Below are 26,731 nucleotides of genomic sequence, written 5' to 3' on the forward strand. Positions count from 1 at the left end.
GATGGGGGCAAGTGAAGTTGAGTGAAGCTGTCACCACTGGTTCAAGAGCCTGATGATTGAGGGGTAATAACTTACTGAACCTGGTGGTGAGAGTCCTGAAGATCCTGTACCACCTTCCTGATGGCAGCAGCGAGATGAGAGCATGGCAGGGGCCCTTGATAATGGATGCTACTTTCCTGCAACATCACTCTGTGTAGATCTGCTCAGTGGTGGGGAGAGCTTTACCCTGGGACTAGGCCATATCCAGTAGGCTTTTCTGTTCAAGGGTATTGGTGTTGCCATACAAGGCATGATGCAAAAAGTCATTATAGTCTCCACTACACATCTACAGAAGTCTTGGGACCCATCTTGGTGAGTTTGAGTGTACAGATCTGGAGCCTATGGAGGAAAAAAAATCATTACCAAGCCTAGAGGACTAGTGATGAAAGTATGATCCAAGATTGTTTAAGACAGTTGAAAGGGTGGGGGAAGTGATATACTTGGAGTATTTAGTCTGAAGGTTTGAGGCTTGTCTCCCAGTGATGGACTGAAGGGAAGTGATGAATTGGAAATCACAAAATGCTGAAGATAATGAAAAAATTTAAACCTGAAAGTTTTCTTTCTCTCTGAGCCTTTGGAGGGTCAGCAGTCAGTTTGAATAGGAAATTTGGTGACAGGGCGCCACAGTAGCTTAGTGGTTAGCATGGCGCTGTTACAGCTCGAGATATTTTGAAGTTCAGATTTCAATTCTGGTGCCATTCTGTAAGGAGTTTCTGTAGGTCCTCTCTGTGGAATGCGTGGCTTGCCTCCTCTTATTTCCTCCTACAGTCCAAAGGTTAGATTAGATTATGAGGACATGCAGTCCTCTTTTATTGTCATTTAGTAATGCATGCATTAAGAAATGATACAATATTCCTCTGGTGTGATATCACAGAGACACAGGACAGACCAAGAATGAAAAACTAACAAAAACCACATAATTATAACATATAATTATAACAGTGCAGCAGTACCATAACTTGATGAAGAACAGGCCATGGCACAGTAAAAAAAAAGTTCAAAGTTCAAAAAAAAAAGATGTACTGGGTAGGTTAGTTGTTCATTGTAAATTGCCCTGTGATTTGGTTGGGTGAATCTGGTTTGCCGAGATTGCTGGGCAGTGTGGTTTGAAGGGCCTTCCCTGCATTGTATCACTAAATAAATTTTAAAAAGAGATGAGTGGTACAGAAAAGTTAAAGTAAATGGGGGTTTGTCAGGAGGACATTAGAGAAGTTGAGTCTGGATGTTTCATAAGCTGAAGAATAGATGGAAAGTAGATTGGAGCAAATTGCCTAATAATAGTATGTCATATTCAGCTTAATTTCAAGATTTGCAGATTTTTGTTTCATGTATTTTTGATATAGTTGGCTATGATCAGTAATTATTGCATCTCAAATACCTTGATGATGTGCAATCTCATAATGTCTTCAAATTTCAGCATTTCCTGGAAAAGTTTGTATGTGGTATTTCATTAATACCCAAGAGGTTAGATTTTATTTTTATTTTTAGCTGTCTAAGATAACACATAGAAACATAGAAACATAGAAAATAGGTGCAGGAGTAAGCCATTCGGCCCTTCGAGCCTGCACCGCCATTTATTATGATCATGGCTGATCATCCAACTCAGAACCCCGCCCCAGCCTTCCCTCCATACCCTCTGAGCCCCGTAGCCACAAGGGCCATATCTAACTCCCTCTTAAATATAGCCAATGAACTGGCCTCAACTGATTCCTGTGGCAGAGAATTCCACAGATTCACCACTCTCTGTGTGAAGAAGTTTTTCCTAATCTCGGTCCTAAAAGGCTTCCCCTTTATCCTCAAACTGTGACCCCTCGTTCTGGACTTCCCCAACATCGGGAACAATCTTCCTGCATCTAGCCTGTCCAATCCCTTTAGGATTTTATACGTTTCAATCAGATCCCCCCTCAATCTTCTAAATTCCAACGAGTACAAGCCCAGTTCATCCAGTCTTTCTTCATATGAAAGTCCTGCCATCCCAGAAATCAATCTGGTAAACCTTCTTTGTACTCCCTCTATGGCAAGGATGTCTTTCCTCAGATTAGGGGACCAAAACTGCACACAATACTCCAGGTGTGGTCTCACCAAGGCCTTGTACAACTGCAGTAGTACCTCCCTGCTCCTGTACTCGAATCCTCTCGCTATAAATGCCAGCATACCATTCGCCTTTTTCACCACCTGCTGTACCTGCATGCCCACTTTCAATGACTGGTGTATAATGACACCCAGGTCTCGTTGCACCTCCCCTTTTCCTAATCGGCCACCATTCAGATAATAATCTGTTTTCCTATTTTTGCTACCAAAGTGGATAACTTCACATTTATCCACATTAAATTGCATCTGCCATGAATTTGCCCACTCACCCAACCTATCCAAGTCACTCTGCATCCTCTTAGCATCCTCCTCACAGCTAACACTGCCACCCAGCTTCGTGTCATCCGCAAACTTGGAGATGCTGCATTTAATTCCCTCATCCAAGTCATTAATATATATTGTAAACAACTGGGGTCCCAGCACTGAGCCTTGCGGTACCCCACTAGTCACCGCCTGCCATTCTGAAAAGGTCCCGTTTATTCCCACTCTTTGCTTCCTGTCTGCTAACTAATTCTCCATCCACATCAATACCTTACCCCCAATACCGTGTGCTTTAAGTTTGCACACTAATCTCCTGTGTGGGACCTTGTCAAAAGCCTTTTGAAAATCCAAATATACCACATCCACTGGTTCTCCCCTATCCACTCTACTGGTTACATCCTCAAAAAAATTCTATGAGATTCGTCAGACATGATTTTCCTTCCACAAATCCATGCTGACTTTGTCCGATGATTTCACCGCTTTCCAAATGTGCTGTTATCACACCTTTGATAACTGACTCCAGCAGTTTCCCCACCACCGACATTAGGCTAACCGGTCTATAATTCCCCGGTTTCTCTCTCCCTCCTTTTTTAAAAAGTGGGGTTACATTAGCCACCCTCCAATCCTCAGGAACTAGTCCAGAATCTAACGAGTTTTGAAAAATTATCACTAATGCATCCACTATTTCTTGGGCTACTTCCTTAAGCACTCTAGGATGCAGACCATCTGGCCCTGGGGATTTATCTGCCTTCAGTCCCTTCAATTTACCTAACACCACTTCCCTACTAACAAGTATTTCGCTCAGTTCCTCCATCTCACTGGACCCTCTGTCCCCTACTATTTCTGGAAGATTATTTATGTCCTCCTTAGTGAAGACAGAACCAAAGTAATTATTCAATTGGTCTGCCATGTCCTTGCTCCCCATAATCAATTTACCTGTTTCTGTCTGTAGGGGACCTACATTTGTCTTTACCAGTCTTTTCCTTTTTACATATCTATAAAAGCTTTTACAGTCAGTTTTTATGTTCCCGCAACATACATCAAAGTTGCTGGTGAACGCAGCAGGCCAAGCAGCATCTATAGGAAGAGGCGCAGTCGACGTTTCAGGCCGAGACCCTTCGTCAGTTTTCTCTCATAATCTTTTTTCCCCTTCCTAATTAAGCCCTTTGTCCTCCTCTGCTGAACTCTGAATTTCTCCCAGTCCTCAGGTGAGCCACTTTCTCTGGCTAATTTGTATGCTTCTTCTTTGGAATTGATACTATCCCCAATTTCTCTTGTCAGCCACGGGTGCACTACCTTCCTTGATTTATTCTTTTGCCAAACTGGGATGAACAATTGTTGTAGTTCATCCATGCAACCTTTAAATGCTTGCCATTGCATATCCACCGTCAATCCTTTAAGTGTCATTTGCCAGTCTATCTTAGCTAATTCACGTCTCATACCTTCAAAGTTACCCCTCTTTAAGTTCAGAACCTTTGTTTCTGAATTAACTATGTCACTCTCCATCTTAATGAAGAATTCCACCATATTATGGTCACTCTTACCCAAGGGGCCTCTCACGACAACCCTTCCTCATTGCTCAAAACCCAGTCCAGAATAGCCTGCTCTCCAGTTGGTTCCTCGACATGTTGGTTCAAAAAACCATCCAGCATACATTCCAAGAAATCCTCTTCCTCAGCACCTTTACCAATTTGGTTCACCCAATCTACATGTAGATTGAAGTCACCCATTATAACTGCTGTTCCTTTATTGCACACATTTCTAATTTCCTGTTTAATACCATCTCCGACCTCACTACTACTGTTAGGTGGCCTGTACACAACTCCCACCAGCGTCTTCTGCCCCTTAGTGTTACGCAGCTCTACCCATATCGATTCCACATCTTCCCGGCTTATGTCCTTCCTTTCTATTGCGTTAATCTCTTCTTTAACCAGCAACGCCACCCCACCTCCCCTTCCTTCATGTCTATCCCTCCTGAATATTGAATATCCCTGAACGTTGAGCTCCCATCCTTGGTCACCCTGGAGCCATGTCTCTGTGATCCCAACTATATCATAATCATTAATAACAATCTGCACTTTCAATTCATCCACCTTATTACGAATGCTCCTTGCATTGACACACAAAGCCTTCAGGCGCTCTTTTACAACTCTCTTAGCCCTTATACAATTATGTTGAAAAGTGGCCCTTTTTAATGCTTGCCCTGGATTTGTCGGCCTGCCACTTTTACTCTTCTCCTTAGTACTTTTTGCTTAGTACATAAATGATACAAGAAGTTAAATATCAAAGTTTAAAGTAAATTTATTATCAAAGTACACAGATCACTATATACAACCCTGAGGTTGATTTTCTTGCAGGCATATTCAATAAATCCATAGAATAATAACCATAACAGGATTAATGAAAGACACACCGACTTGGTTGGTCAACCAGAGTGCAAAAGACAACAAACTGCAGATACAGAAAGAAAGTAATAATAAAAAATAAATATCAAGAATGTGAGATAATGAGTCCATAGGTTGTGAGACTATTTCAATGATGGGTCGTGAAGTTATCCTTTTTGGTTCAAGAGCCTGATGGTTGAAGGGTAATAACCAGGTCCTAAACCTGGTGGTGTGAGACCTGGGGCTCTTGTACCACCTTCCTGATGGCAACAGTGAGATGAGAGCATGTCCTGGGTTGTGGGGGCCCCTGATGATGGATGCTGCTTTCCTAGAATCTAATTCGGAAGCTTGGATGCATCTTTTCCAAAATAAACCTTATTGGAATCTAATTGTGCATCTTAGTTGCTGTTTCCAATTACTACATTTCGTTAAGCTACCATGTAATAATGCACACATCCTCAACTTAATAGACATCTGGGGAACTATAACCTCCTGAAGGTCCAAGACCCATTAGTAGATGTTGGCTTCCTACAAAGGTCCATACAGCCATTACTATAACTAATCTGTTCCCAAGCAGAGTTTGTTCAGTAGGAAGCAGACAGTGAGACACTGGCACTGTAGTATGTTCTGCATGCACGTTTTCCCAAATTTCTCAGCTGTGAAGTTCATCACTGAGCTCATACTAGGTTAACATAGCGCAAGAATACAGGACCATTGAAATGAATGGGGAAAATTAGTTATTGGGGGGAAAAGATAAATAGAACTTTTATTTAATTTAAATTGGAATGTCTTTAATTGTGTATCTGTGAGTTTTAAAATTTTTAACTTCTGATTGCTTTTAAACATTTTAACTTTCAGCAGGCTGTGAATGATTTTGAATGTCCATCAATATTAAGGGCATGCACAAACATTATTCAATTGGCAGCTGGTGAATTTAGTGGTCGAGCTTCACCAGGATATAGCACCCCTACCCCACCCCCGTCTGAAGGCTGAGCCCTGGCCCACAGTGTAAAGCTGTTTGGTTCAATGCACAAGTGTCCAATTTTATTAGTTGTTATGCAGTTTCAAGAGTGGAAACATTGCCATCAATTCCAACCAGCCTGTGTACAGTTTTCCAACTATTACCTCAGGCTGAATGTACAAACTTTAAAGTCCTGGATGTTTCTCCTGCTCGACACACAATTAAGACCACAGCCATCTTTGTCTCTCACTTCCTTCTGTAGCCATCAATTCTGCCATTAAATGTATTACCTGGTCACTCAATCTCCTGCAGTCCCACTTTCTGAGCATCGGTGTTTCATAGTTCAACTGGCCAAATGCATGTGAATCTTAACCAGTCATCACTTTGAGACATTTTCCTCATGTGGACATTACCACATTCATTATGATGTCTGTATTGGCCAGAGTCTGAAATTAAGTCCAATCTACAACTTCCTTTCTTCTTAGATTAGATTAGATTAGATAATGAGGACATGCAGTCCTCTTATTGTCATTTAGTAATGCATGCATTAAGAAATGATACAATGTTCCTCCAGAATGATATCACAGAAACACAAGACAAACCAAAACTGAAAAAACTGACAAAAACCACATAATTATAACATATAGTTACAACAGTGCAAGGCAATATTGTAATTTGATAAAGAACAAATCATGGGCACGGTAAAAAAAAAAGCCTCAAAGTCTCTCGAAAGTCCCATCATCTCACGCAAATGGTAGAAGGAAGAAAAACTCTCCCTGCCATGAACCTCCAGCGCTGCAAACTTGCCGATGCAGCATCCTGGAAGCACCCGACCACAGTCCAACTCCGAGTCCGTCCAAAAACTTCGAGCCTCCAACCAGCTCTCCGACACCTAGCACGATCTCTGCCGAGCGCTTCAACCCCGGCCCCGGCAACAGGCAGTAAGCAAAGCCGCGGATTTGGGGCCTTCCCCTCCAGAGATTCTTGATCGTACAGTAGCAGTGGCAGCAAAGCAGGCATTTCAGAAGTTTCTCCAGATCTTCCTCCATGCTTCTCACGACTGTCTCCATCAAATCAGGATTGTGCACAGCCCCTATTTAACAAATACGATATCAATTCAGAGCGGCTGTGCACGCTGCGTCGTGCCGCCATCTTCTCCTCCCCTCCTTTGCCTTGCAATCGGTTTTCAACACACTTGACCATTCTTTTTGTCACTTAATTCTTTTTGTTACTTAATTCTTTAAGGTTCTGTCTTTTCTTCTTTCTGCTCATGCCTGGTTTAAAGTCAGTGTCAGTGAAAAGGTGGTGTTTAGAGTGCAGTAATATAGGAGTTAAGTTAGTAAGGCCATCTCTGATTCAGAATCCTATGGCAGCTAAGGGATTTTAGATTCAAGTGATTAAATAAATCTATAAATAAAAAGAAAATCTCAGTAATAGTAACTATGTAATTGCCAAATAGTTATTTTTAAAAATCTTCTTCATTAATGTCCTTGAAAGAAGAATATATATGCCTTCCTTAATCATTCTGGCCTGTGTGACTCTAGAACCACAAGTGTGTTGATTTTCAACAGCCAAAGTTTAAGGGCCTTAAGGGATGGATAACAAATGGGCTGTATTGCCAGCCGTGTCCAAGTCAAGATGATGGGTTTGTTCATGTGTGAACTGCTTGAGTTTTGAAGACTGCAGTTCTGGAAGGTGTTTTTATTTTTAAACTGCGCTGCCCAGCAATCCCATGATTTAATCCTAGCCTAATCACGGGACAATTTACAATTAACTTTGGACTGCAAGAGGAAACTGGAGGACCTGGAGAACATAGAAACTCCTTACAGGCAGTGGTGAGAATTGAACCCTGGTCTCCTCAATTGCAAGGCGTCGTGCTAACTACTGTGCTACCATGCTGCCCTTGTTGGAGTAGCCTAGACAAGTGGGTATATTTTGTCAATGTTACCTCCTACCTCATGGAGGTTTCTGATTGCTCTAACTTGGACTATGCCAACTCTCTGGATATCACCTTCAGCAGTTGAGAAGGGCAGTGCTTGGAATACAGCCATTAACCACATGCTATCTACTTATTACATCTCTACCCATTAGGAAGTATGAATGGTTCTTGTAGCTTGAATTGTATCAGCACTGTACTCTTAAAAATACAGACGAGTTGTCAATATTAGTTGGTCTAAATGCTCAGACCAGCTTTGTGCAATTGGCAGGAAAGCTAACTACTGCTGCTGCGAGTTCAAAGTTGCTAAGTTTTGTGAACCTAGATCCTGATGTAGAGAGTCCTGTGACTGGTGGCATAATAAGTGTTGTTTTGGACATGTTCGTATCAGTGCCTGATTAAAAATCAATAGCACATGGATAGAGCAGAAAGGGAAAGAGGTTGTTGGTTTTGTCACTTGGAGTGTCATAGACACTTGTCCTAAATAAAACAGCTTTCAATTTCTGTGTGCCTTGGCAAATTAATGTGATTGGGTTGTGGAGGCAAATTAATGTGATTGGGTTGTGGAGGCTGAGAAAATTTCCAATTTGTTCAAAGAATTGAGTAAAAATCTGTACCATTTACAAAATGGGTAATTGCTGCCTTTTACCAATTAGTCTGTTTTCAGAATTGCACTATTGCCTCCTAGTCACCAGTACATCAAGGTTGCTTATGTTCTGTCAACTATGCTGCATTGAGTTGGGCACAGATGTTGAACCACTTCACATTTCTGCACAGCTGTAATTAACAGTTGCATGTTACCATATTAAACATCAAGCAGAAGAAACAAAACAAGACCATCTCCAAGTAGCTCAGTTGTTGATGTAGTACTTGCAGAACTCTATGTTCTTGGCACCAAGTCAATTAGAAGATTGGAGCATTGCCACATTGGAGAAGTAGAAGATTTTTTAAAATTCATGCAACTCCACTGAAATAAACCTCTTGTAGCTTTGTATGTAGATTTGTCTGTGTTCTCTTTTTGTAGTAAATTGTAGAAAAGCTACTGTAAAAATGCTTACTTCAGTGGTTTTTGTCTTGCTTGAGGAAACTGCAGGAACAATGTGTTCTAGGCAGACTGCCAAGTGGTTTTAAAGAACACTGAGCTTCCAGCTGGGCCAATGTTCATTTTAGTCAGATTCTGGCACCATCAAAACAAGCTGATGTAACTAATCTGTGTTCTTGATATTGTTCTAATCTATTTTCTGTACTTCAGTCCAATTGAAGAAATAGTCTTTGAAATATTGGTTCTGTATCATCAGTCATGAGCAACCCTTTTTGGTATTAAAGTTAGTAACTGCACTCTTCATTACACCACTTTTGTCTTATTGAGTTAAATGCTATTCTTATTCCACAGGAAATGGGAATGAGAATCCCCAGGCCTTTGACACAAGGACCAAGTGAATTCATTCCTGAAAAAGAAGTATGTATGCTTCTACCTTCTGCTGAGTCCTATATGATTTAACTTGGGAAGGGTGTAGTGGTGCACTCATTCTTTGCTAATAAATGTTTGGAAGTATGCATTGCTGGAATAATGTTTAATAATTTCAGAATCTGTTTTAGCAGATTGAACGGTAATGAACATGCAGCCTTTGACTTGATCCTGTGTCTAAGTCTACTTAATTCTATTTTTGTACAGCAGTTGTTTTGAAATAAATGGTTTTGCTTTACCATCTTACAAACATTGCATTGGAAAGGTTTTCGTGTGGGACAGTAATTTACTGTTGTGAGAATTTGACAAAGAAATAGTAATTAAGTCACATTTAAACTGAAAATTTTCCTTTTTTATTTTACTGTTCAATTAGTGGTTTGACTATGAAACCAGAAAAGAATTGAGATACTTCCAAAGAGGCAATTCTAAGTAATCATTTTGGCCTGAGGAAATAGTTGGTAATATTTTAAATGTACGCCCACCCACATATCTCAAATTATAACTCGTATCTCACCAATTAGTAGAATGGTTTCAGACATCTGTTTTATAGCTTCTCAGCTTATAAATAGTTCAGGTATGCAGTGACTATTTAAAAGTACAGAATATCTATGCAGGATATTGTTAATATGTAAAGTTTAATGTAGGAATACCTTTGGATGTTGAGACAAAATTATTTCAGCAATTTGTAAAGTTTAATGTAGGAATACCTTTGGATGTTGAGACAAAATTATTTCAGCAATTTTTTTTCCGAAACCAACATTAAATGTGCCAACCTTTGTAAAGAGATTAGTCTCTCTTTGACCTGTAACTATACACAAAATGCTGGTGGAACTAAGCAGGCCAGGCAGCATCTATTGAAAAGAATAAACGTTTGACATTTCAGGCTAAGATCCTTCATCAGGACTGGAAAGAAAGAGAAGAAGGAAGAAGTTCTTCTTTCCAGTGCTACTTCCACCCCTCCCCCACTCCAACTTCTAATCCTGACTCCTTTTTCTGTTTACTCTTTTCCATAGATGCTGCCTGGCCTGCTGAATTCCTTGAGCATTTTGTGTGTGTTGTTTTGGAGTGACAGCAGCTGCAGACTTTGTATAGATATTGTACAATAATGATTATTTTGATCAGTGTTATGAGGTGAAAATTATATATCTTTTAACAGATTCTGCAACTGGGAAGAGAAGATGCAGAGACGCGTGTATTGCTGATTGAAGCGTTTGCAACTTTGGGTTGTCTGGACAACTTAACATTATTGATGGGCTTTCATCCACAGTATCTTGATAGTTTTCTCAAAACGCAGCACTATCTAATGCAGGTGGATGGCCCGTTGCCATACGATTATCGGCATTACATTGCAATAATGGTAAGTCATTGTTGCCATGCATTGATCAGGCTTGAATATTCTCTATGAACTATTTAGCAAAGTTTGCTGCTTGCTTACAAGACTTTGGTCAAAAGGAATTCAGCCTAGTGAAATCCATCAAGATGTGTCACCTCTGTTTCAGACCATTTGCCAACAGTGCCTTCGAATCGGTTTCCATATTTGGTGGGAGATGCTGGTTCCTGCACCATTATTGTCTGTTTCGTTGATGGGATTCTTTAATTATACAGGCTAGGACTTTGAGAACAGATGGAGATTTCTTAGAAAAGCTCAGACTATCAGCATGACAAACATCTTTGCATTTATAGTCCTCAATGCTTGAAATAGTGCACCTTTAGTCGGGCTGTCATATAGTCATGCAGCGTAAAAACATTCCCTTCGCCCCAGCAACCTTCCTGTCTGCTAGTCACAGTTGGCTGTGTTTGCCCTAAAACCTCCAAGCTCCTCCTTTCTATGTACCTATCTAAATGCCTCTTAAATGTTGCAATTGTACCTGCCTCCACCACTTCCTCTGGCAGCTCATTCCAGCTCCTCACTACCCTCTGTGTAAAGAAGTTACCGTTCACATCTCTATTAACTCTTTCCTCTCGTTATCTTGTACCTAGTCCTCGAGTTTCAGACTGCCCAACCTTGAGCAAAAAATGTTGAATTTTATCCATACTTCTCATGATGTTATAAATGTCTGAGGTCACCACTCATTCTGACATACTCAGGAGCAAAGATATTGCATGACCAACCTCTTCCTCTAATTTGGGCCCTTTAGTCCAGGCAGCTCCCTCATAAATCTGATAGACCATAGCGTAGTCCAGCACAGGAACAGACTCTTCAGCCCACAATGTTGTGCCGAACCAATTAAATTTGTAATCAAATAGCCAACTAAACTAATCCCTTCTCCCTACACAATGCCCAAATCAGTCCATTTTCCTCACGTTCAGGTGCCTATCTAAATGTCTCTTAAAAGTCTCTAATGTTTCTGCCTCTACCACCACCACAGGCAGCGCATTCCAGGCACCCACCTCACTGTGTGTGTGTGTGTATATTTTTTTAAAAACTTGCCCGCTATATCTTCTTTGAAATTGCCCCCTCTCACTTTAAGTGCATCCCCTCTGGTATTAGACATTTCAACCCTCGGAAAAAGATATTTTCTGTCTACTCTAGCTGTGCATCTCATAATCTTATAAACCTCTATCAGAACTCCTATCAGCATCCACTGTTCTGGAGAAAACACAACCCACATTTGTCCAAACTCTTGTAATAGAGCATGCCTTCTAATGCAGACAACATCCTAGTAAACCTTTTGGCACCATCTCCAAAGCGTCGACATCCTTCCTATAATGGGGCAACCAGAACCAAATGCAATACTCCAGATGTAGCCTAACTAGAGTTTTATAAAACTGCAACTTAACTTCTTGACTTTTGAACTCAGTGCCTTAACTAATAAAGACAAGAATTCCATAAGCCTTTTAAATCACTCTATCAACCTTTTATGGATCTTTGAACTAGGCCCCAAGATCTTTTTGCTTATCAACACTGCTAAAGATCTTGCCCTTTACATTGTACTGTCTCTTGCATTTCCCTGCCAAGGTACAACAATTCACATTTGTCAGGGTTAAACTCTATCTGCTAATTCTCTGCCAATATCTGCAACTGATCTATATCCCGTTGTATTCTTTGCCAAATTTCTACACTATGCGCAACATCACCAGTCTTCATATCATCTGCAAACTTACTTATCCACCCGTCTCCATCTTCATTCAGATCATTTATATACATCACAAACAGCAAAGGTCTCAGCACAGATCCTTGTGGAACACCACTAATGACAGAGCTCTAGTTAGAATAAGTCCCTTTAACCACTACCCTCTGTATTCTATAGGCAAGCCAGTTCTGAATCCTAACAGCCAATTTGCCATGGATCTCCTGTATCTTAGTCTTCTGGAGGAGCCTCCCATGAGGGACCTTGTCAAATGCCTTATTAAAATTCATGTAGACAACATCCACCACTTTACCTTCATCAATTGGGTGGCAACTGGTTAGCACAGAACTTTACAATACAGACGATCCAGGTTCAATTCCTGCTGCTGCTTGTAAAGAGTTTGTACGTTCTCCTCATGACCACGTGGGTTTCCTCCGGGTGCTCCAGTTTCCTCCCACAGTCCAAAGACATACTGGTTGGTAGGTTAATTGGTCATTGTAAATTATCCAGTGATTAGGCTAGGATTAAATGGGATTGCTGGGCAGCATTGCTCAAAGTACTCAAGTTAGTAAAGCACGACTTGCCTTTCAGAATGCCATGTTGACTCTACTTAATTAGGCCATAACTTCCCTACCATTGACGCGAAACTCACCGTTCTACAGTCTCCAGGTTTATCCATTTTGATTAATGGAACAACATTAACTACTCGCCAGTCCTCGAGGACCTGAGAGAAGACATGAAGATATTGGTTGAGGCCCCAGCAATTTCTTCTCTTGCCTTTCTCAATAACGTGGGGGTGTATTCCATTAAATCCTGGGTACTTATCCACCTTAACGCTCTTTAAAAGATCCAACACTACCTCCTCCTTTAACTCAAAATGCCCTTGCATATCAATACACTCAGTACTGAGCTCCCTGTCCTTCACATCCTTCTTGGTAAATACTGATGTAAAGTACTCGTTAAAAACCTCACCTACATCCTCTGCATCTAACCAAATACTCTCCCCTTTATCCATAAGTGGTCCTACTCTCTTGTTCTTGATGTACGTATAGGATGCCTTGGGAATCTGTTTAATCCTACTTGTCAAGGACTCTTCATAACCCCCTTCTGGCTTTCCTAATTCCCCGAGTTCTCGTCTGGTTTCTTGATAATCCTCAAGGGCTCTGTTTGATTTTAGCCTCCTGCACTTTACATACTTTATCCATTTTCTTCTTGACTAAATTCATTAAATCTCTCAACATCCAACGTTTTCTTACCTTGCCCTCTTTGTCCTTTCATCTTCACAGAACATACCTGTCCTGTACTCTGTGCAGTTGGTCTGTAAACGGCTTCCACGTGTCAGATGTGGACTGGCTCAAAAATGGCTGTTCCCACTTGTTGCCACTTAACTCCCTAGTTCCTACCTAATGCTCTCATAATTTGCCCTGCTCCAATTGAATACTCTCGTGCAAGGTCCTTACTTTTCCCAGTCTATAGTTATCTTAAAACTTAAGGAGTTGTGGTCACTGGGTCTGAAAGTTTGGTCACATGGGCAAGCTCATTACCCAACACCAGGTGAGTAAAGCCCCTCCTCTTGTTGGACTATCTATATATTAATTTACAAAACCCTCCTGGATACACCTAACAAGTTCAGCCCCATCTAAACCACTTGCACTAAGAAGGTTCCAATTTATATTTAGGGAAGGGCTAAATATGAAGATTCAAAGATTTATTTATTATCAAAGAATGTATAAATTATACAATCTTGAGATTTGTTTGCTTACAGACAGTCAAGGAACCCGAAAGAACCCAATTTTAAAAAAGAGAGACCAACCCCCAGTGCCCGCAGAAAGAGTTCAAGTCCTCCATTACAACGACCCTATTGGTTTTATACCTTTCCCTAATCTGCCTACATATCTGTTCCTCAATGTTCTGGTGGCTATTGGTTGGGGGTGGGGGTCGGAATCTGTAGTACAATCCCATCAGAATGATTGCACCCTTCCTACTTTTGAGTTGTATCCTTGATCAAGCCCTCCATTATGTCCTCCCTTAGCACAGTTGTGATATTATCTCTGCTTAATCATGCAGCTCCTCCACCTCTTTTACTTCCCTCTCTATCTGTTCTAAAACATCAGCCTTGGAGCATGAACCACCCAATCCTATCCCATTCTCAACCAAGTCTCAGTAATGGCCACAACATCATATTTCCTTGTACTGATCCATGCTCTAAGTTCATCATCTTTACCCATAATACTCCTAGCATTAAAATAAGCACACTTTAAACTGCCCTTCACATAGTGTCTATTACTTTGCTCATGCTTGATTTTTTTTTACTGGCCCTGACATCCACCTTTTTCTCCATCTCTCCACTTCCTGACCTGGTACTATGGTTCCCATCCCCCTGCCAAATTAGCTTAAACCTTCCCAAGTAGCGCTTGCAAACCTCTTGGCCAGAATATTGGTTCCTCTCCAGTTTAGGTGCAAATCATTCCTCTTGTATGGATTACCCCTGTCCCAGAAAGGTTCCAGTTATCCAGAAATCTGAAACCCTGCCCTCTGCACCAGTTCCTCAGCCACTCTTTCATCGGTACTATCATCCCATTCCTGCTCTGAATGGTACTGGGAGTAATCCGGAGATTACTACCTTAGAGGTACTGTTCTTTAGCTTCTTCCCTAACTCCCTATACTAGCTGCGCAGGAACTTTTTGCCTGTGTCATTGGTACCAATGTGCACCTCGACCTCTGGCTGCTCACTAGCCTCCTTGAGAATTTTCTGCAGCAGCTCTGAAACATTCTGGAGCCTAGCACCTAAGAGATAACACACCATCCTAGTGTCTCTTTTGTGGCCACAAAATCTCCTGTCCATCCCCCTAACTATTGAGTTTCCATTCAATATCACACTGCTTAACTTTACCCTTCCCTGCTGAGCCTCAGAGTGGCCACATTGACCTGGCGACGGCGGCTGCTGCTGCTGTGCTCTGATAGGTAATCTCTCCCCCCCCCCGCCCCCCCCAAGCAGTATCCAAAGGGGTCACTTTTTTTCTGAGGGGAATACCCACACAGGAACCCTGCAGTAATTACTTACTCTCCTTACTTCTGTTGTCACCTGTCTGCTGTCAGAAGCCTGCATTGTGGGAGTGACCACCTCAGAGTCTAATCTGAGGTTTTCAGCCCTTTGGATGATCTGCACACTCTGTAGTTTGATTATGTCTTTCCCACAACTAAAACTGAACACAACACTCTAGATGCGGTTTCACCATCGATTTATCTAACTGCCACATAATGTCCCTATTCCTAATCTCAATGAAAGCCAGCATGCTGAACACCTCTTTCACCACTCTGTCTACTTGCATGCCAGCTTTCAGCCAACTGTGCACTTGTACTCCCAGCTCCCTCTCTTTCACAACAGAGACCAGTTCTCTGCCATTTACTCTATAGGTCCTACCCTGGTTTGACAGTCCAAAATGCACCAGCTCATACTCAGCTCAGCATACTCAGCCATTCCTCAGCCCATCTCCCTATCATATTTATCTGTATAATTTGACTTGTTATTGTAATTATAGTTTTGTGATATTGAAATGTTAGTATTCATGGTTCGAGAATTTTTCTGAAGGATTTCTAAATTTGATATTTGTATATATACAAGTAATATACAGCTAAGCAAAAAATAATGACCATTGGCTCTGTTGGTTTTGGCTGATGGGTGTGATAAGGCTCTCTGTGCTCATAAGTAATCTTAATTTTGTTATGTAAATCTACAGTTCTTGAAAACAAAATTTAAAGTTGAATGAAAGTCCTTACTGTAATCCAATATTTTTTGGTTTATATTGGAACGTCAACATTTATATCTGATTTGTGCCTGATTCAGTTTAGCCAAAACACATCCTTTAGAATTGTAATAACATGTATACTAACATATTCCTGAGATGTACAATAAATAAGACCTATTATGATTAACAACTATGGTTTAAGGGATAAATTGTAATGTATATCTCTTGATATGATTTGATATGCCATCTGAATGTTTATGCCTTTTCTAGGCTGCAGCACAACACCAGTGCTCGTATCTTGTAAATCTCCATGTTAATGACTTTCTCCAAGTTGGTGGAGATTCCAGATGGCTCGCAGGATTAGATTCTGCTCCTCAAAAGCTTCAGACATTAAGTGAAGTGAATAAAATTCTTGCTCACAGGCCTTGGCTTATTACGAAAGACCACATTGAAGTGAGTGATCCTGTAGTTTCGACACGTGTGTGTGAATTTTATGTTGCTGCTTACACTCACCTGCAATTCCACATCTCTATTTCATTATCAGTGATGATTTCCTCAGTCAGGGCAATTCTCACTGTTCAAGGTCAGTTTATTGTCATTCAACCATACACATATTCTACCAAATGAAACAATGTTCCTCTGGACCAAGGTGTACAGCACCGTGTATATAACTTACTATAACCCATAAAGTAATATCGCCCCTAGTACATTAACAAATAATAAAGTGAATTTACAATGCAAGTTAGAAAGCAAACAGTATAATGACACCTAGGTGTTGGCAGGGAGTTTAATAGTCTTACAGCCTGGGGGAAGAAGCTGTTTCCCATCCTAACAGTTCTCGTCTTAATGCTACGGTACCTCCTGCCTAATGGTACGGAGTCAAAGAGATTGCTGGATGGATGGGAGGGACCATTGACAATGCTAAGGCCCCTGTGTACACTGTGCTCCTGATGAATATCTCTAATGGGTAAAAGAGAGACCCCGATGATCCTCTCAACAGTCCTTGCAATCCTTTGTAGGGGTTTGCCTCAGTTTTTGATCAGAAGGTTGCTGATCATTTCCTTTTCTGCTCTGCTATCTAAAGATTTTTTTGCCCAATCTTCACTACCAATGGAACAACAAAGCTTTCTTCCTCCTCTTTAGCTCAGCTTTGACAAATTCCTTATTTACGAACTACCTTATCTGCTGCTCCTTTTGACAAGCTGATAACATTCCAGCTGATTTGACTCCGAACATCACAATTTTGGTCCACTGGTGGAACCAAAGAGCCAAATCCAGATACAATGACTGCCCATTTGACTGACAGGCATTGGGGAACTCTAGTAAAACTAAAGTCAAATGAAATCAAGGAAAAATCTCTGCAGTAAGTCAGTTTATACCTCATGCAAGGTTGATTATGGGTGTGGCACACCAACCTTCTGATCCTAGGGTATGATTCCATGAATTCTACATTTAAAGCAATAACAATGAATAAATAAGAGATAGTTTACAAAAGAGGTTTTTTTTCACAAAACCCAATAAGAAGTGGTCTAGCTGTAGTTAGAGAAGATTAAGAGAGCAAAGGGAAGGATTATAATGTTGCCAAAAGGAGCAGTAAGGCTGAGGATCAAGAAAGTTTTGGAATTTGGGAAGACCAAGATAATATCAAGGAAAATCAAGTAGAATGCAAGAGTAATGTAGTGAAAGAAAAACAATTGATTGTAAAGTTTCCTTAAAATTTGCCAATTGTTTCTTTATTTAATATCTAATGTGGGTCCCTTATCAATCAAGATGAGGCAATGTATTAGGCAGTATGAGTATGCAGCAAAGTTAAACAAGTATTTTGTCTATTTTTATAGAAGACATCAGATACCTCCTGGAAACATTAAATGAGGAGCTTAATTGAGTTAATAGTAAAAAGAAGTTTGTACAATGCTGTACAAAGTCTTAGGCACATATATAGCTGTGATGTCTAAAACCTTTGCACGGTACTCTAGAAATTTTATGTATTGTACTGTACTGCTGTGGCAAAAAACACAGATATCATGAGAGATGTGGGTGATAAACCTGGTTCAGGTATGGGTCTCTGTTGAGGAATGAGAGTGGGAAGGGGACAGAGAGAGGAGTCATGGTTGGGAAAAGGGAAGGGAGAAGGGAGGGAGTGGGAAGCACCAGAGACACATTCTGTAAGGCACCATAGCTATACTGTGTATGCACATGTGACTAAGGTGTTTCCACAGTATTGTATAGCTTTGGAGAAAGAAATGGACCTGAAAGCCAGTAAATACCCAGAGCCTGGTGACTTGCAGTCCAATTATTTGAAATGACGTTCTTAGAGGTAATATATACTTAGGTTGTCAAACCAAAACTGCATTGAATTTATAATGATTCATAGAGATTGCAAGTTCCAGATGTAACACCACTGTCTGTGAAAGGTGGGAGTGAGAGTGAAAACACAAACTCTTGAGTAGAGAAAATGCTGCACTGAGACAAAAGAGACTGAATGCTGGAATCTGAAACAACAAATAAACAGTCAGGATAACTCAGTGATGTTCTACAATTTATTGTCTCAGACCAAGTGCTCTCTTTGACTACATTTGTCCTTTGACTTCTTATCCAAACAACAGTATACCTTCCAACCATATTGTAACTATAGCCTATTGTTATCCCAACTTTCATTGACTCCCTACTTTGTACCACACAGTGCTGTGTTTGTGTTCTGTTACCTTGAAGATGACAGTTATGTCAGCAATTACACCAGAAAGTAATGTTGGAGAACATAGAACACTACAGCATAATGGAGGCCCTATGGCCCACAATGTTGTGCTGACTTTTTAACCTACTGTAAGATCAATCTAACCCTTCCCTCCTACGTTGCCCTCTATTTTTCTGTCATCCATGTGCCTATCTGAGAGTTTCTTAAATTCCTGTACCACCATTCTTGGCAGAGCGTTCCATGCACTCACCACTCCCTGTGTAAAATAATTACCTCTGACATCCACCCCCCCCCCAATACTTTCCTGCAGTCACCACCCTGGGAAAAAGGCTCTGGCTATCCCCGAGATCTATTCCTCTTATCTTGTACACTTCTATCATGTCACCTCCCATCCTTCTTCACTCCAAAAAGATTAGCCCTAATTCACTCAACCTATCCTCAAAAGACATGCTGTCTAATCTAAGCAGCATCCTGGTAAATCTAATTTGCACCTTCTAAAGCTTCTACATCCATCCTATAATGGAGCAACCAGAATTGAGCACAATATTCCAAGTATGATCTATCAGGGGTTTTATAGCCACTTTGTGGCTCTTGAACTCATTCACCTGACGAATGAAGGCCAACACACCATATACCTTCTACGTCACAGCGGCGTGGACAGAAGTCGTCTGCTAACTGGAAAAATTCCGGATGCGACGTACCTTTCCTATTATCTATTGCATTGAGCTGCTGCTGTTAGCAAATTTCACGACACATGCCGGTGATAATAAACCGGATTCTGATCTGACCTGGAGGACTGTTTGGAGTTCTAAATGATGGTGAGGGGGGGAGTGTAGAGGTACATGTAGCACTTGTCCTGCTTGCAGGAATAAGTGCTGGGAGGGAGATTAGTGGGGATGGACAAATGAATCACGTAGAGAGCAGTCCTACAGAAAACGGAGACTGGGTGAGAGGGAAAGATGGTGGTAGTTTGTGTTCGTGATAAGAATGGTGTATAGCTGCAGATTGTGGCAGTATCTTAACACGTTTATTTATTTATTTATTTATTTACAGAAGCTTTTAAAAGCCGATGAGCATGGCTGGTCACTGGCTGAATTGATACATGTGGTGGTACTGCTCACACATTATCATTCTCTTGCATCTTTCGCATTTGGTTGTGGTATTAACCCTGAAATACATTGTGATGGAGGCCACACTTTCCGTCTGCCTTCTGTTAGTAATTGCTACGTATCCGATTTGGCAAATGGTAATAATGCTGTGGAAAAGCGACTGAATATTCAAGGAAGTGAAGTAAGTTCAGAAGTATTGAACCTTGGCTGTAGATGATAGATTATCAGAAAGAACAATGACTTCAAATAAAAATGTGAAACATTGCAACCGTCCTCCAGTCATCTGTCGTTGTTCACACCCACTGTTTTTTTTAATCTGATTGGTGTGACTTTGTGTCCTCATTTCTAACATTTGTATCTCTGTGTCAATCTACAGTAAATCTTTCTAAGTTGCTCTTTAACTCCTTCCTCCTTTAGTGATTTAAAAAAAATCTTTATGCTTTCTTCAATCTTCTCCTTTATTTGAAACTCAGTCACATCTCTTCCATTTCCTGAACATCCATGCTCACCCAATTCTCCTGCCACCTTGACAGGGATGGAGTTCCTCTTGTCTTCTCCACAACACCATCTTCAATGGGCTCCTACCACCAAACACATCTTTACCTGCTCCACCCATTTGTCTCTCCCCACTAAATCACCCACCTGGCATATCCCTGTAAGCAACAGAGATGCCTATTCACCGCCTCCTTCACCTTCATTCAGGGCCCCAAACAGTTCTTCCAGGTGAGGCAATTCTTCGCCTGTAAACCTATTAGGGTCCTTTATTGTATCCAGTGTTCCCGGTGTGGCCTGCTCTGCATTGGTGATCCCAAGGTAAATGTCGAACACTTCCGCTCCATCTGCCAAAACTGGAATTTCCCGGTGACCAATTGTTTTAGTTTCTATTCCCATTCCCGTTCCAACTTGTTGGTCCGTGGCCTCCTCTTCTGCCATGATGAGGCAACTCTCAGGGTGGAGGAGCAACCCTCATGTTCCATCTGGGTAGCCTCCAACCTGATGGCAAGAACATCGATTTCTCCTTCCAGTAATTTCATTTCCTTTCAAAGGTACATTTAATGTCAGAGAAATGTATACAATATACATCTTGAAATGCTTTTTCTTCACAACTATCCACAAAAATAGAGTGCCCCCCAAAGAATTAATGACAGTTAAATGTATGAACCCCAAAGTCCCCCCCAGCTCCCCTACCTTCCGCACATAAGCAGCAACAAGGCAACAATTCCCCCCTCCCCCCACCAGCAAAAAAAAAAGCATCGACATCCACCACTGAGCACTCAAGCGTGTAGCAAAGACACAGACTTGCAATACCCCAAAGACTACTTGTTCATCCGGTCTTCGACATACCACAGGCTCTCTCGAGGCCCTATACCCAGTTCCTCCGACTCTGCCGCATCTGCTCCCAGGATGAGGCTTTCCATTCCAGGGCATCTCAAATGTCCTCTTTCTTTTAAAGATTTTGGTTTCCCTTCTACCGTCATCAATGATGTCCTCACCCGCATCTCCTCCATTTCCTGTACTTCGGCCCTCACCCCATCCTCTGGCCACTACAACAAGGACAGAGTTCCCCTTGTCCTCACCTACCATCCCACCAACCTCCAGATCCAGCACATCATCCTCCGCAACTTCCACCACCTTCAACAGGACCCCACCACTAAGCACATCTTTCCCTCTCCACCCCTCTCTGATATCCGCAGGGATCGGTCCCTCCGCGACTCCCTGATCCACACATGCCTCCCCACGGATCTCACACCCGGCACTTATCCATGTAAGTGTAAGTGCTACACCTGTCCCTACACCTCCTCTCTTGCCACCATTCAGGGCCCCAAACAGTCCTTCCAAGTGAGGCAACACTTCACTTGTGAGTCTGTTGGGGTCATCTATTGCATCCGGTGCGGCCTCCTCTACATCAATGAAACCCGACGCAGATTGGAGGACCGCTTCGTCGAGTACCTCTGCTCCATCCGCCACAACAGACAGGATCTCCCGGTTGCCACCCACTTCAACTCTGCTTCACATTCCCATTCGGATATGTCCATACATGGCCTCCTCTACTGCCATGATGAGGCTAAACTCAGGTTGGAGGAGCAACACATCATATACTGTCTAGGTCTCCAGCCCCTTGGTATGAACATAGAATTCTCTTAACTTCTGGTAATTCCCTCCCCCTTCCTTCTCCTATCCCTATGTCACTCTGCCCCCTCCCCCAGCTGCCTATCACATCCCTCATGGTTCTGCCTCCTACTACCCATTGTGTTTTCCCCTATTCCTTCTTCACCTTTCCTGCCCATCACCTCCCTCCTTCCCCTCCCCCACCCCTTTATCTTTCCCCTTACTGGTTTTTCACCTGGAACCTACCAGCCTTCTCCTTCCCACCCTCCCCTCACCTTCTTTATAGGGCCTCTACCCCTTCCCTCTTCAGTCCTGACGAAGGGTTCCGGCCCGAAACGTTGACTGATCATTTCCACGGACACTGCCCAACCTGCTGAGTTCCTCCAGCGTGTTGTGAGTGTTGCTTCCACAGTGTGTGTGTGTCTCCCCCTCTCCCCCTCTCCCTAATAAGGGAGAAAGAGGTGTCTCTGTTTCATAGCAAGAGGGGAGACATAACAAACAACTTGCTGGTTTACGATGTTAATAGTCTGTTGCGTCGCTTTTTCTGAGCTCTGTGCCCAAAGATCTTGGGTCTCTAGGCACACAGCCAGAGATCTTCCAACTCCCACGACACACCGATTTCCTGCCGGGACACTAACCTTCGATTTGTCCATCTTCAGAGCCACAAGATCTTGGGCCTCCGAAGGCAAGCTAAGTTCTTAGACCGCAACCTCGGCATGTCAAATAATGGCCAGTCATGAAACCCCAAGAGTGGGTCCCATTCACGCAAAGAATCGAAGTCAGCGTGTAACTCCAGGTCAGGGTCTTCAAAAGAACCCTGAAAGGGAAAAATTGAAATATTAGAGATGGTAATAGAGTTGTTTCCGAAGATGCAAGGAAAGGAGTTGCTGTTTAGCGCCATCATAACTAAGCTCCGCCTTCCCTTCCCTCCTCTTCTTTTCCCACTCTGGCCTCTTCCTCTTCTCACCTGCCTGTCACCTTCCCCGTGCCTCTCCTCCTTCCCTTTCTCATATGGTCCACTCTCAATGGATCAATGGGCCTACCTAATATCAGCGAATGTCTACAATATACAACTTGAAATGCTTGCTCTTCAGAGATGTCCACAAAACAGAAGAAAACCCCAAAGAATGAATGACAGAAAAATGTGAGAACCCCAAAGCCCCCCCACCTCCCTCCCACACACAACCAGCAGCGAAGCATTAACCCTCCCTTCCCCACGTTCCAACAGGAAGCATCAGCACCCCAAAGAGCCCTCCCCTATCAGACTCTTTCTTCAGCCTTTTACCTTTCCCACCCACCCGGCTTCACCTATCACCTAGCTAGGCCTCCTTCCCCTTTCCCCATCGTTTTATTCTGACATCTTCCCCTTTCTTCTCAGTCCTCATTTCCATAGACGTTGCCCGGCCTGCTGAGTTCCTCTAGCATTTTAAGTGTGTTGCTCGGGATTTGCAGCATTTGCAGGATCTCATGTTTATGATTTGAAACTCTTTAAGGTGTTTGTAAATAAGGGCCACAGTTCACGTTTTTTGATCTAATGACATGACTTAAGCATTCCAGATAATTATTATCATCAAAGTGTGGCCTTAAACAGCATTGCTTTCTGAAAATGTCTATCAGTAGTATGCAGAGGGTTTAGGGTACGGTTTAAGATGTTGCAAAATGCATCATGCAAAGTGCAAGCAAGACTTGCACAGAAGTAAGTTCATGCAGAACACTTGCTTCCTTTTGAATGTTGCTCTACCTACACCAGGTGGCTACAATGAGTCAAAGTTGCTTACTTTTTAAATGAACTACAGAATTTATTTTTCTCAGCAACCTTTTGCCCCAGTTTTAAAAGTGATTTATGATGAGGATACTTGCTTTTTAATTTTTTTTGTTAAAAGCTGGCTGATAAGCCTTGAGCATTCAGCTGTAAAACTACATGCTGCACAACACCAGTTTTTCTTTAATTGTACAGGAGGTCTTTTTTTTTTAGAGAGTGCAGTGAAAAAGATCTGTGCTTTTAGCAGGTTATCGAAACCACTTGTGAAGTAGAAGCCCTGATGGAAAAAATGAAACGCCTACAAGAATGTAGAGGTGAAGCAGAAACAAGCCAAGAGGAAATGGCAACAAGATTTGAGCGAGAAAAGACGGAGAGTTTCTTTGTTACATCAGGTGAAAATAATCTCTGTTAAGTTATGTTAGTGTTGGTTTATAGTAGATATGCTTAAATAAAATAATAAATTCTGGTAATGCTTACTAAACAGAGACCAGGTGAGAGAAACATTTAGTGATTTGCCTTCATCGGAACTGGAAAATGTGATGGAAGATGATATGGTGGCATAGTTTGTGTACAGACACTAAGTATTGTGGTTGCTGCTTAAAGATGCAGCAGTGTGGTAGCTATACATAAATAAATTTAACATGTTGCGAGTGCAAGCCTGAAAACCAGTGCGTAAATGTAAGGTAATTTTTTTTAGCAGAAATGTCCAAAATAATACTTAAAGGTCGTTTGGAGCTCTGAAACCTTATTGTTACACTCACAAAACTTCACAAACACATTTTCTTTCCTAATTTTTACTTCCAGCGATTCATTCTTTATTTGTTTAGGGGGGAAATGTGGATATTTCTGGTAAGGAAAGCACTTGACATCCACACCTTCGCTTGAATTGGGTGCTGTTAAAAGGCTCAATCAAAGAAGACCTTGTCTGTCTAATTTCTACCACAGATATTTGAAGATGGCTTTCGTTTGGCTCCGTTCTTTCATTGCAGGGCCGTTTTGAATATGAACATGATGGTCTATTAAATCTTTGAGCATTAACGTAACTGTCATTCTGAAGATAATAGTTGGGTTGCAATTTGCCTTTGGGTGTAATGTTGGGCCTGTGATAGCCAGCCACAGGCATTCACGATGTTCCATGTTGAGGCAGTGAGTGCAGTGCCGCGTGCAACTGGATTCCAATGCCATTGGCCACATTGGTTCATGCTTTTGTTTCAGTTGCAGAAAATGAGAAATCGATAGACATCAGGGAGATTTCTCGTCATTTTGAAGACCCAAGCTACGGTTACAAGGACTTTTGCAGACATGGTGAGCAATATGTGCCCACTTTTCGAGCTCAGGTAAAACTTCAAAAATATTTTTATTGGACTGAAATATTTGATATATTTTATATCAAAATGTTATATTTTCAGGCTGTAGGACACAGAGGTTGTAGGATACAGTGCCCAGGTTATGTTAGCCTAGTCGTGTCATGAGGGTGAGGTACTTGGAAAAAGCCCAGCTGGTTTTAATTTCTCTTTTCCCCATTGTTATTGTTTACATTATTAAGAAGGTTGGAGACCAGAACAATTTCAAACCTACCCAATCATGTTTTTGCATTACAAGTATTGGACTGTTTGGACCATGGGTTATCAAAGTGACATTTTATTTTTATAAAGTGACAGGAGGTGGCTTTTCTTTTTGCTCATTGGAGCCACACCTTCCAGGGAGCCAATTCTATTGGATCCCCTTCTCCCCATTCCTCTGTACAAGTTGAGCACCCCTTATTTGAAATTCCAAATTCCAAAAACCTCCAGATCCAAATTTTTTTAAGTGCTGACATGATGTCACAAATGGAAAATTCCTCAAGGTACTGGGAAGGTTCGAGGTGATGCACAGGTCCCTGCACACCACAGACAGTTCTGGGAAGTGACCTCACACATGTAATGAACGAGTGTTAATGAAAAATAGAAGAACACTGCATAAGGCAAAAAAATGAAGATCTCAATCATGTATTGAAAGAGTGCATTCATCAGCCTCAGAATTTATGCCACTTGACAGTATGCTGATCATGAAACAAGCAAAGATCTGTTGTGACAAACTGAAAATTAAAGGCAATTGTCAATATTCAGCAGCCTGGTTGCAGAAATTTGAGAAAAGGCACAGCATTAAATTTTTAAAGATAAAGCGCCTGTTGATCACGAAGCTTTGAGTTTGTGAAGATTATCGTTGATGAAAATCTAACATCAGAATGTCTGCAATACTGATTGTTTTCATGCCATATATAAAATCTTTTTAAAAAAAAGTAAAATACAGATACATTGTACTGTATCCTTTTAATCAAAACTCAGCATCATAGGCGGAGACTGAAAGCCTGCCATTGTTTGTTGTTGTTCAACAGCTGATTCAGGTACTTTCCCAATGCTGCGGTGCTGCTTTTCTTCTCCTGCACACATAATATTTTCACTATATTAATGGTATGCAATATCTTTTACTGTTAAGTACATGTATGTGATGAACAATAAGACAAAGTAGCACATAAGATTCAGAGTTGGAAATGATGGCGATCCCAAGCTATCTTATTATATATTCCAAAATCCAAAACACTTCCAGCTCCCAGCATTTCAGATAAGGGGTATTCAACCTGTATTTCTGTAGCATGTTCTATCTTAAACATGCCTATCATTACCCTTTGAATCTATTTCTTTTTGCTTGTAACAACTTCTAAGGAATAGTAGCCTATTAAACTACCAAGTGGCCAAGTGGTTAAGGCGTTCGTCTGGTGATCTGAAGGTCGCTAGTTTGAACCTCAGCTGAGGCAGCGTGTTGTGTCCTTGAGAAAGTTACTTAACCACACATTGCTCTGCGACGACACCGGTGCCAAGCTGTATGGGTCCTAATTGCCCTTCCCTTGGACAACATCGGTGGCGTGGAGAGGGGAGATTTGCAGCAGGGGCAACTGCTGGTCTTCCATACAACCTTGCCCGGGCCTGCGCCCTGGAAACCTTCCAAGGCGCAAATCCATGGTCTCATGAGACTAATGGATGCCTATAGTAAACTACCAGGATGTTTGATGAAATTGGAATACCCAGGTGACTTTGCATATTGCTTCACCACGTG

At 41.7% G+C, this 26,731-nt stretch overlaps 1 protein-coding gene across 3 annotated transcripts in view; it reads left to right on the top strand.

Annotated features, from left to right (window-relative positions):
- sesn1 (sestrin 1) overlaps positions 1-26,731 on the top strand; it is a 97,419-nt gene that overhangs the window by 65,280 nt on the left and 5,408 nt on the right. For 2 of the 3 annotated variants that reach the window (XM_063040785.1, XM_063040787.1), the window contains exons 2-7: positions 9,066-9,131; positions 10,297-10,497; positions 16,231-16,413; positions 19,709-19,945; positions 23,880-24,027; positions 24,851-24,972. In XM_063040785.1, coding sequence (XP_062896855.1) covers positions 9,066-9,131; positions 10,297-10,497; positions 16,231-16,413; positions 19,709-19,945; positions 23,880-24,027; positions 24,851-24,972 — 957 coding nt within the window. The remainder of the gene's footprint in view (positions 1-9,065; positions 9,132-10,296; positions 10,498-16,230; positions 16,414-19,708; positions 19,946-23,879; positions 24,028-24,850; positions 24,973-26,731) is intronic. The other variant, XM_063040786.1, reaches the window with a different exon arrangement.

This window comes from Mobula hypostoma, chromosome 2, assembly GCF_963921235.1.
Source record: "Mobula hypostoma chromosome 2, sMobHyp1.1, whole genome shotgun sequence".
In the NCBI taxonomy this organism is placed as follows: Eukaryota; Metazoa; Chordata; class Chondrichthyes; order Myliobatiformes; family Myliobatidae; genus Mobula; species Mobula hypostoma.